Below are 12,034 nucleotides of genomic sequence, written 5' to 3' on the forward strand. Positions count from 1 at the left end.
AGCAAGAAGACGCTCATGTATCCAATGAAGATGCATCCAACAGAAAGTAAGAAAAAAGGAGCTAACTAAGGAATGTAGAAGCTGCTATAGGAAATAGAAAATAAGCCAAGCACAGTTGTTCACGCCTATAATCCTAGCACTTGGAAGTCTGACAGAAGGATCACAGGTTTGAGGTCTACTGCAGCAACTTAGCGGGACTCTCAGCAACATGGTGAGACTCTATTTCAAACAAAAAATAAGCCAGATGTGGTGATGCACACTTGTAATCCCAGCGCTCGGGAGGCTGAGACAGGAGGACCACAGGTTTGAAGCCAGCCTCAGCAACTTAGTGAGGCCCTGTTTCCAAATAAGAAGTAAGGCTGGAGGTGTATCTCAGAGGTAGAATGTCCCTGGGTTCGATCCTCAGTGAGTAAAGTATGAAGAGTATAGCTCAGAGGCAGAGCCCTCCCGGGTTCAATCTCCAGTGACGAGGAGAAGAAACCAAACAACATTTTATTAGCCTTGAAGTTCTTGCTATTTATTTATTTATTTAGTGGTACTGGAAGTGGAACCCAGGGGCTTTTGTACCCACGGGTTATACTCCCAGACCTATTTTATACTTTATTTGGAAACAGGGTCTAAGTTTCTGAGGCTAGCTTCAAACCTGTGCGATCCTCCTGTCTCAGCCTCCCAAACGCTGGGATTACAAGCGTGTGCCACCACGCCTGGCTAAGGATCACAAGTTCACAGGCATCCTCAGCAATTTAACAAGGCCCTCCACAACTTAGTGAGACTTGTTGCATAATAAAAACTAAAATAGGGCTGGGAGTGTAGTTTAGAAGTAGAATACCCCTTGGGCTCTATCCCCAGTACCACAAAAACAAACAACAAACAAAGTAACTGAAAGACTGGTTTCTTAAGGACAAACATCAAATTTGCACATGGATTCAACCTGAGTTGAATTCAGGAATCATGTTACCTCCACTAAATATAAAATTTATAGCATAAGGTTCTTTGTGTTCCAACCCTCTGCAACTTAGTGAGAAAATGGTTTTGTTTTGTTTTTATGCACAGCCTGGGATCCAACCCAGAAGAATACTATCTTGGAGCTCTTTCTCCAACCATTTCATCTTATTTTTGAGACAGGATCTTCCTAAATTGTTCATATGGGCCTTGAATTTTTTGATCCTCCCACCTCAGGCTCCCAAGTAGCTGCAATTACAGGCAGGCAGCACACCACGCCTAGCTGAAGCGTGTTTAAGTATCTAGAGGCGTGGCATGAAACCATCCACTGTGCAATTCGCCATGGTACATGTGCGCTTAGAGCCACCATCATTCTCTGCCCCAGACACATTAACAGCAGGCTTATACTGCCCACGGCAACAGTAACCTCTTATGCCATCATAAAGAAAAGAATTGACAAAGCAGCCTGTCACTTCTGATGCCAGTCACCCCCTCTCTCACAGACTGCTAAGAGAACAAGCAGGTCACTTCTTTGCTGCCAGAATCAAGAGTACTGAGAATATAACAGTAACCATTAAAAATAAATCAATGTTATTGTATTTTTGATCCAAGAATAGGGAGAACTGTCTTCCTTTGCTGTAATTTGATTTTTATAGAGTGGACATAACATACCACCTTATCCATATAGTTTGTTGGTTCATAAATTCCAAATCTCACATGTGTGAGATCCTGGGTTCAATTCTAGCACTGGGGGTGGGAGGAGGGAATTCAAACCTCACATCATTCTGTAGTTTGTAGTTTCTCTCCTCCTGAGATCCCAAAAGCTGGAAGGGAAAGGCAGGGCGAGTGCCTGGGAAAGCATGGAGGCAAGTCTGGGACGGTTGCCTGGAGACCAGGTGCTCTGAACCTTAGTTGCCTGGGCAACACTGTGCCTCTTTCTATTGTACCTATAAAGGTTAGTCCCAGGCATCAAGGGCTAGAAGTGAAATTTCTCATTCAAAATGGACATTCTTTTATAATCAGTGATGCCATCTACCAATCAACATGGTAACTTTTTTTTTTTGGCAGTACTGGAGATGGAACCCAGGGGCATTCTGCCTCCAAGCTACATTCCCAGCCCTATTTTTTATTCTTTTTTAAATTTGAAACAGGTTCTCACTGAGTTTACTAAACTTTAATAAATGTTTCCTGATATGATGGAATTGGAAAGTCCAATTTAACAATTTACATTAAGCAGTCAGAGGCTAAAGAAGTTTTGTGTGTGGGGGGGGATAGTAGGGGTGGAACCCAGGGGCTTATCTACCTCCAGGCTATACTCCCAGACCTGTTTTATACTTTACTTGGAAACAGGGTCTCACTAAGTAGCTGAGAGCCTCACTCAGTAGCTGAGGCTGGCTTCGAACCTGTATGATCCTCCTGTCTCAGCCTCCCATGTGTGGGGATTACAAGCGTGCACCACTATGCCCGGCTAAAGAAGGTTTTATTTTATTTTATTTTATTTTATTTTATTTTATTTTATTTTATTTTATTTTTTGCAGTACTGGGGATGGAACCAGGGGTATTCTAACTCTAAGCTATACCCCCAGCCCTATTTTTATTCTTTATTTTGAAACAAGGTTTCATTGAGTTGCAAAGGGCCTTACTAAGTAATTTAATGAGACACTCAACAACTTAGCAAGACCCTGTTCCAAATAAAAATAGGACTGGGGGCCAGTCATGGCAGCGCATACTTGTAATCCCAGCATTTGGGAGGATGAAAGAGTTCGCAGATAGCCTCAGCTACTTAATGAGGCCCTTCACAACTCAGTGAGATGCTATTTCAATATAAGGAAGAAAAGAAACAGGGCTGGGGCGTAGCTCAGAGGTAGAATGACCCTGGGTTCAATCCCTAGCATCACAAAAAATACGTACATAACTGGGTGTGGTGGAGCACGCCTGTGATTCCAGTATTTGGGAGACAGAGACTAGAGGATAACAGATTAGAGGACACCCTCCACAAGTAATGAGACTCTCATCAATGTAGGAAGACCCTGTTTCAAAGTAAAAATAAAATAGGGCTGGTAGTGTAGCTCAGCAGTAGAATGCCCCTGTGTTCAACCCTCAGTACCACACGATAAATAAATAAATAAATAAATAAATAAATAAAAGGAAGGAGAAGAAAGAAAGAAAGAAAGAAAGAAAGAAAGAAAGAAAGAAAGAAAGAAAGAGAAAGAAAGAAGCTCCAGTACTGGAACCTTTTGTAACAGTCTCTCCCTCTCTTTTTTAGTGGGTACTGGGAATTAACCCAGGGGTGTTCTACCTCTGAGCTACACCCTTAGCCCTATTTTTTTTTTAATTTCAAAACAAGGTCTAAGTTCTGGGGTCCTCACTAAATTGCTGAGGCTGGCCTCAAACCTGCAATCCTGTCTCAGTCTGTCTGTCAAGGACTAGGATTATAGGTGTGTGCCATCACACTTGGCCAGTAAGAGTCTCTTGCTAAGAAAAAGTACATAATTTTATTGCTGAGCAGCAGTAGAGGCTTCCTAGGTTTTCAGTCTACCTCTGAGCTACACCCTCAGCTTTGAAACAGAGTCTCACTGAGTTGCAGAGGGCCTCACTAAGTAACTGAGGCTGAACACGAACCACGATCCTCCTGTCTCAGCCTCCCAAATGCTGCGGTTACAAGTGTGCGTCACCACGCCTGGCTCTTCCTAGTTTTGAGAAACAATATAGAATAAAATAGCCAGCGTTTATACCCACTGTCACTTAGTAACTACCCCATTACTTCACCGCTCTGTGCCTCCGCTTCCCCATCTTCAAAATGGGAATAACAATATTTAACAAATGGAGCTGGTGTAAGTATTAACTTAAGGAATCCATACACAGTACTCTGAGATTTAGTGCACAATAAGAGATCATTAAGCCGGGCATGGTGGCGCACGCTTGTAATCCCAGCATTTGGGAGGCTGAGACAGGAGGATCATGGTTCACGGACAGCCTCAGCTACTTAGTGAGGCCCTTTGCAACTCAGTGAGACCCTGTTTCAAAATGAAGAATAAAAAATAGAGCTGGGGTGATGCTCAGAGGTAGAATTCCCCTGGGTTCCATCCCCAGTACTACAATAAATAAATAAGTAAGTAAGTAAATAAATAAATAAACTGGGTGTGGTGGTGCACGCTTGTAATCCCAACATTCCAGGGAGCTGAGACTGGAGGATCGCAGTTCGCAGACAGCCTCAGCTAGTTAGTGAGGCACTCCGCAACTTAGTGAGACCATTTCAAAATAAAGAATAAAAACAAGGGCAGGGGATGTAGCTCAGAGGTCGAATGCCGCTAGGCTGCATCCCCAGACCGGCAAAAAATTTAAAAAATATAAAAATAACAGATTATTAATATCATCATGTGACTTGTTTTTTGTCTTGGTAATCTTCCACCTGTGAGACAAGTTTTCCATTTAACAGTGGTAACAGAAAGTTTCCTTCTTTTTTTCTTTTTTTGTGGGTTTGGGGATAGAACCCAGGGGCATTTGACTTCCGAGCTACACCGCCTGCCCTGTTTTTTATTCTTTATTTTGAAACAGGATCTCACTAAGTTACGGAGTGCCTCACTACATAGCTGAGGCTGTCCATAAACCGCGATCCTCTGGTCTCAGCCTCCTGAATGCTGGGATTACAAACTTGCACCACCATGCCCAGCTGAAAGTTTACTTAACTAAATTAATTTAGGTAATGTTATGGTTTGACTATATCCCCCAAATTTTATGTGTTGGAAACTTAATCCCAAATTCATAGGTTAACAGTATTTGAAGCTGGGCATGGTGGCCCAGGCTTGAAATCCCAGCATTTGGGATACCGGAGGATCTCGGTTTGTGGACAGCCTCAGATACTTAGTGAGGCACTCCGTAACTAGTGAGATCCTGTTTCAAAATAAAGAATAAAAGCCGGGCGTGGTGGCGCATGCTTGTAATCCCCGCACTTGGGAGGCTGGGACAGGAGGATTGCGCAGGTTCGAAGCCAGCCTCAGCTACTTAGTGAGGCTCTCAGCAACTTAGTGAGACCCTGTTTCCAAATAAAATATAAAATGGGTCTGGGAGTATAGCCTAGAGGAAGAAAGCCTCTGGGTTCCACCCCCAGTACCACCAAAAAAAAAAAATAATAATAATAATAATAATAATAATAATAATAAATAAAATAAAAATAAAGAATAAATAACAGGGCAGGCGGTGTAACTCAGAGGTCGATTACCCTTGGGTTTCATCCCCAGACCCACCCCACACACACACACATACACACAAACACAGTATTTGAAGATGGAAACTTTGGTGAGGGGGGCACCCCCAAGAATGTATTAGTTCATCATGAACTAACAGACTAATGAGCAAACAAGGGAGTAGCTTCGTTGTAAAAGCTCCCTCCCTCCCTCCAGAACACTTGTTCTGTCTTGCCCTGTGTTGCCTTCCACCACGCTATGATGCAACTAGAAGGCCTCTCCAGATGCTGAACAGATCCACACACAGTGCTCTTGGATTCCTCAGTCTCCAGAACTGCGTGTATGTGTGTGTGTGTGTGTGTGTGTGTGTGTGTGTGTGTGTGTTACTGAGGCTTGAATCCAGGGACATTCTTTTTTTTTTTTTTTTGGTGGTACTGGGGTTTCTGGAAGCCCTTCTACCTCCGAGCTATACTCTCAAACCAATTTTTTGTATTTTTATTTGGAAACAGGGTCTCTTAAGCCAACGCGGCTGACTTCGAACCTGCGCGATCCTCCTGTCTCCGCCTCCCAAGCTCAGGGATTACAAGCGTGCGCCACCACACCCGGCGAATCCAGGGACATTCTACTGCCAAACTACACCTCCAGCCCTTTTTATTTTTTGTTTTGAAACAGGGTCACACTATGTTGCTAAGTCTATGTTGCTGAGGCAGACCTTGAACTTTCCTATCTCAGTCTCTCAAATACCGGGATTGTTAGAGCTGTGTGTCACTATGCCCTGCTAAACCTCTCTCTAATATATTGTTTTTGCGGTACCAGGGATGGAACCCAGGGGCATCGTACCTCCGAGCTACACCACCAGCCCTATTTTTTCAGTCTTTTTATTTTTGAAACAGGGTCTCACTGAGTTGTGAAGGGCCTCGCTAAGTAGCTGATGCTGTCTGTGAACCATGATCTCCCACCTCTGCCTCCTGAATGCTGGGATTACAAGCATGCGCCACTACACCCGGCTAAACCTCTATTCTTTATAAACAAACAATCTCAGGTATTTTGTTACAGCAAAAGAAAGCAGACTAGGACTGGTAAGAAAAGGGAGTAAGTTGATTAAATAAATAAATAAATTAATTAATTAATTAAATAAATACATCAAGTGAGAATCAACCTGAGGTCAACTCACCAGTACTGGGCCAAACCACCCAGCAATGAATGATTCCTCCTACCTCCAAGCATAGCTTTTCTCCAAGATGAGGCTCTATCAACTTTTTTACTCCCGGCTTCCTCTGGGCTAGCTCAGCCCTGCAGTCACCTGCACCAAGAGAGCTGAGGACTGAGTGTTCTCACCTCCCCCTGGGACCGGCAGGAGAAGCACCTGGGGCAGGAGCCTACTAACCTTCAGGGCTTTAAAGATGACTCCCGGGTGCCGGGGAGAGCGGGTGGTATTGTTCTCCAGCTGCTGCTCCAACGCACGCCGAAGCCCAGAGAAGTCTGTGGGGGGATTGTAGGTCCTAGTTCCTTTGTAGTGAATGGAGCTGAAGGCTTCGGGGAAGCGACCCAACTTCCGGAATCGGTCCTGGATGAGCTTTTCCGGCACCTCTGAGGGGTGATCTATACAAGAAGAACAGGCCTGTGAGCAACGTGTAATGATGTAAAAATAATAATAATAAGTTAGGAGCCAGGCGTGGTGGCGCATGCTTGTAATCCCAGCATTTGGATTGCAGTTTGTGGACAGCCTCAGCTACTCAGTGAGGCCCTTTGCAACTCAGTGAGACCCTATTTTAAAATAAAGAATAAAAAATAGGGCTGGAGGTGTAGCTCAGAGGTAGAATGCCCCTGGGTTTCATCCCCCATACCACAATAAATAAATAAATAAGGACGTGCGCGCGCCCTCCGCCTCGTCCACCGCTGCCGCCTCCTTCTCCTGCCGTTCCTGGTGCCGCCTGTGCGCTCGCTCGGCGCGGACCCGGTGCCTCTTTTGTGAAGCGGCAGCTGAGGAGCCTCCGGCGCTCGCCATGGCCGACGAAAAGCCCAAGGAAGGAGTCAAGACTGAGAACAACGATCATATTAATTTGAAGGTGGCGGGGCAGGATGGTTCTGTGGTGCAGTTTAAGATTAAGAGGCATACACCACTTAGTAAACTAATGAAAGCCTATTGTGAACGACAGGGTTTGTCAATGAGGCAGATCAGATTCCGATTTGATGGGCAGCCAATCAATGAAACAGACACACCTGCACAGTTGGAAATGGAGGATGAAGATACAATTGATGTGTTCCAGCAGCAGACAGGAGGTGTCTACTAAAAAGGGAACCTGCCATTTTACTCCAGAACTCTGTTCTTACAGACCAAGAATACATTCGCAATTAGAAAACTGCAATTCGGTTCCACCTCATCCTGACTACTACAGTATAGTTTTCTCTATTCTTTCATTTTCCCCTTCCCCATTCCTTTATTGTACATAAAGTAACTGGTGTATGTGCACAAGCATATTGCTTTTCTTTTTTTAAACTAAATGGCCAATGATATGTTTTGATTGACATCAAATGGAGATGGGATGGGGAAAAATACTGGTTCTGTGAAAATATCCCCTTTCTCCATTAGTGGCATGCTCATTCAGCTCTTATCTTTATATTCCAGTAAGTTATTTTGCTCTCATTGTTTTAACAAAAAAAAAGAAAAACCAACAACATAAAAATCCTTGCACACCTTGTTCGATTGGAGAATTTTAATGTTTTTCATTTATCATTGTAAAACCAAGGACAATTTTATAACTTTTTTGTACGTAGCTGTTACATGTAGGGCGATCTGTCTCTAAGTAGGGGTAAATTACTCTTAAAGAATCCTAGATAGTTTTCCCTTCAAGTCAAGCGTCTTGTTGTTTAAATAAACTTCTTGTTTAAAAAAAAAGAAAAAAATATAATAAATAAATAAATAAATAAATAAATAAATAAATGACAGAATCTCACTCCATAGATAAAAAGCATATACACAGACAGAACTCATATACTATCAGAATTTATTTAGGTTTATCTTGCCTAAAAGAAGCACGAAGAGGGCTTCTATGACGAATGAGGAACACGGGTGTTTCAGATCTGGTACTGATCACATGGGTGTGTTCAGGTTGCAAACTCATCATGTTACACAATTTGGGGTGTGTGTGTGTGTGTGTGTGTGTGTGTGTGTGTGTTTTAGCAGGGATTGAGCTCAAAGGCATTCTACCTCCAAGCTACTGGGGATGGAACCCAGGGGCCTTCTACCTCCGGGCTATACTCCCAGACCTATTTTATATTTTTTATTTGAAAACAGGGTCTCTTAAGCCAGCGGAGGCTGGCTTCGAACCTGCGCGATCCTCCTGTCTCTGCCTCCCAAGCGCGGGGATTACAAGCGTGCGCCACCATGTCCACCCATATATACATATACATATATATATATATATATATATTTTTTTTTTTAATGGTCTAAACTGAGCATAGTAGTGTATGCCTGTAATCCCAGTATTTGGGAGGCTGAGATAGGAGGATCATAGGTTCCAGGGCAGCCTCGGCAAGTACTGTGATGCTCATCCTCTCATCAGCCCAGTGAGACCTTGATTCAAAATAAAAAAAGCCGGGCGAGGTGGCACACACTTATAATCCCAGCATTTGGGAGGCTGAGATGGGAGGATCGCAGTTTGCAGGCAGCCTCAGCTACTTAGTGAAGCCCAGTAAGATCTGGTTTCAAAATAAAGAATAAAAAAAAAAGGGTAGGGGCTGTAGCTCAGAGGTTGAATGCCCCTGGATTCCATCCCCAGACCCGCAAAAAATAAATAGCCGGGCGTGGTGGCGCACGCTTGTAATCCCTGCGCTTGGGAGGTGGAGACAGGAGGATCACGCAGGTTCGAAGCCAGCCGCGCTGGCTTTAAGAGACCCTGTTTCCAAATAAAAATATAAAATAGGTCTGGGAGTGTAGCCCTAAGGTAGAAGGGTTTCCAGGAACCCCAGTACCACCAAAATAAAATAAAATAATAAAAAGTAAATAAATAAATAAAAAGCTGGGTAGAGTGGCACATGCTTGTAATTCCAATACTAAGGAGGCTGAGGCAGGAGCATCAAAGGTTCGAAGCCAGCCTCAGCAATTTAGTCAGGCTCTGAGCAACGTAGTGAGACCCTATTTCCAAACAGAAAATAAAATCGTGCTGGGAGTGTAGCTTGTAGGTAAAATGCCTCTGGGTTAGATCCCCAGTACCACAATTTTTAAAATACAATAAAATAAAATAATGCTGGGAGTGTAGCTGAGAAGTAGAATGCCCTGGGGCTCAAACCCCAGTACCACATACATAAAAAAATAAAAAAGGTCTGGAGGTATAATTAAGAAATAGAAAGCTGGACATGGTGGTACATGCTTGTAATCCCAGTACTTGGGAGGCTAAGAATAAAAAAGAATAAAAAACAGAACTGAGGATGTAGCTCGGAGGTAGGTCTAACATAGGTCTCATCATATAACTGCATTAAAAGCCGTCTTGCTTGACAACTGATAGAGGTCCAAGGGCACCCATATTCTGCCTCCTGAGTATCTCCACATCCCTCCCATGCGAGCTGTGCTTCCGACACACAGAACCTCTTCATCTCTTCATTCCGCATGCATCCATGTGTCCAGCACGACCGAGGCTTCTGAGAAACACAGAGGTGAATAAGGTGTGCAATGTCCTGTCTTTGTGCTGCTTCCATTTGAAGAGGGAAAGGCCCAAAACAAATAAGCACAGGACGACCTCAAGGCTGGCATGATGAACAGGGCGATGGGATAAATGTGTACCCAACAGGAAAGTTCACAGGGTTGAGAGCTGAGCTGAATCTGAGAGATGTATGACTAGCTGGGGCAGAGTGGTCCAGGCAGACAGAACAGAATATACAAGGGTGGGAACACAGAAAAGGCAGTATTGAGCCCGGCATGGCGGCACACAATTGTAATCCCAGTCCTTGGGAGGCTGAGACAAGAGGATTGCAGGTTCAAAACCAGCTTCGGCCGCTTAGTGAGGCTCGCAGCAACTTAGTGAGATCCTGTTTCCAAATAAAATATAAAACAGGTCTGGAAGTATAGCCAGAGGTAGAAGGCCCCTGGGTTCCATCCCCAATACCACAAAAAAAAAAAAAAAGAAAGAAAGAAAGAAAGAAAGAAAGAAAGAAAGAAAGAAAGAAAGATAGATAGAAAGAAAAAGACAAGACAGTATTGGTTTGGTGGCACATGACTGTAATCCCAGCTGTTTGGAAAGCTGAGGCAGAGGATGGCAAGCTCAAGGCCAGCATGAGGAACCTAGTGAAACCCTGTCTCAAAATGTTAATTAAAAGCCAAGGCTGGTGGCACATGCTTGTAATTCCAGTATTTGGAAGGCTGAGACAGAAGGATGTCAGGTGTGAAGCCAGTCTCAGCAACTTCCTGAGGCTCTCAGCAAACTATACAGAAGTTTCAAAAATAAAACATAAAATGGAAGCCGGGCGTGGTGGCACACGCTTGTAATCCCAGCATTTGGGAGGCTGAGACTGGAGGATCGCGGTTCACAGATAACCTCAGCTACTTAGTGAGGCCCTCTGCAACTCAGTGAGACCCTGTCTCAAAATAAAGAATAAAAAGCCGGGCGTGGTGGTGCACGCTTGTAATCCCCACGCTTGGGAGGCTGAGACAGAAGGATCGCACAGGTTCAAAGCCAGCCTCAGCTACTTAAAGAGGTTCTCAGCAATTTAGTGACACCTCTTGATCTCATTCTGATCAAGTTTTCATGCCACTATCCCAAGGGGATGCATGGTTTTCTGAGGCACTGGAGACTGAACCACAGGCTGGGCAAGCACTGTGCCACTAAGCCACATTCCCACCCCTGAAAGAGGTCTTATCCAGATCACCAGGACCTCTTTGTTGTCAAGGCCAGGTGGTAACTCAATCTTGACATGGTTGATCACTCCATCCTTCTTAGAATACTTCTGTGTTTCACCTGGGCAGAAACTTTTCTAGGCACTCCACCACCAAGTTGCTACTGTAGCCCAATGACCACCTCCTTGTACCCAGTAAAGGTCAGCGAGACAGCACCGTCTACTCACCAGAGCCCAGGAGCTGGGTATGCACAGTCTCATGGAAAATAATAACCGCAGGGCCCAGGGTGGATAAGGGGACATCCAGGCCACAGCGGGCAGTGGTAGCCTTGAGCTCCTTGGTGAAGTGTTTCAGATAAGCTTCTGAAGCATCCCCAAGGAATTTGAAGAGGTCATTATGCAACCGGTCTGCATGAGTTCGATAGATGACAAGGTCTGAGATGGCCAGGACCTTAAGGAGAAGCCGCGTTCTCTGGCTTAGATTCACGGTCGCCCCCAAAAGCCCTTCCGTGTCTATCACTGCTACTTTATGGACTGGGTCATAGGCTGCCCACACTCCCACAGTGCAGGACTCCTGGGCAGGAGAGGTTTTGAAGACTTCACGGCCATAAAAGAAAGTGTGGTTGAGGGTATGAGACTTTCCATCACCAGTATTTCCAAAAATGGAAACCACCTTCAGATGCTGATCAGGTTTACAGTCTAATTTCCTAATGAAGTCCTCTTCATTTGTTACCTTAGAAAAAAATGAAAGGAAAAAAAAATGAAATACAGAAATTGCAAAACAGCTAGAAATACCTACTAAAGGACAAGTGCTTCCCAGGCTCGAGACCCATGACTGGCTTGTCGAGATGGAGAAGGGAAGGAACGCTCAGGATAAGAACTCCACTGTCACCTCCCAGCCGGCAAACAGCCCACACGAGCCTCTGGAGCCTCCGTATGAGAGCTTGGTGGTCCCCAAAGAGCTAAAGCTATACAGCTCTTAAAAGAAAGCACAGGAGTTAATCTTCTACCTCCAAATGACACACGCAGCCCTAGGTGTGTGTGTGTGTCTGTGTGTGTGTGTGTGTGTGTGT

General features: G+C 44.5%; 2 protein-coding genes across 3 annotated transcripts in view; one reads left to right on the plus strand and one right to left on the minus strand.

The window, feature by feature from the left end:
* The window catches only part of ZFYVE1 (zinc finger FYVE-type containing 1), a gene marked incomplete at both ends in the record, with an annotated part of 65,691 nt that overhangs the window by 15,875 nt on the left and 37,782 nt on the right, over positions 1 to 12,034 (minus strand). For both annotated transcript variants that reach the window (XM_080707529.1, XM_080707528.1), the window contains 2 exons: positions 6,517 to 6,731; positions 11,190 to 11,694. In XM_080707529.1, the coding sequence (XP_080563655.1) occupies positions 6,517 to 6,731; positions 11,190 to 11,694 (720 nt within the window). The remainder of the gene's footprint in view (positions 1 to 6,516; positions 6,732 to 11,189; positions 11,695 to 12,034) is intronic.
* On the plus strand, positions 7,136 to 7,514 carry LOC308271596 (small ubiquitin-related modifier 2; the record flags this gene model as incomplete). The annotated part of the gene is made up of 1 exon (XM_080708024.1): positions 7,136 to 7,514. The coding sequence occupies one exon, from the start codon at positions 7,136 to 7,138 to the stop codon at positions 7,421 to 7,423; it is 288 nt and encodes a 95-aa protein (XP_080564150.1). The 3' UTR covers positions 7,424 to 7,514.

This window comes from Muscardinus avellanarius (assembly GCF_963383645.1).
Source record: "Muscardinus avellanarius genome assembly, chromosome: 12".
In the NCBI taxonomy this organism is placed as follows: domain Eukaryota; kingdom Metazoa; phylum Chordata; class Mammalia; order Rodentia; family Gliridae; genus Muscardinus; species Muscardinus avellanarius.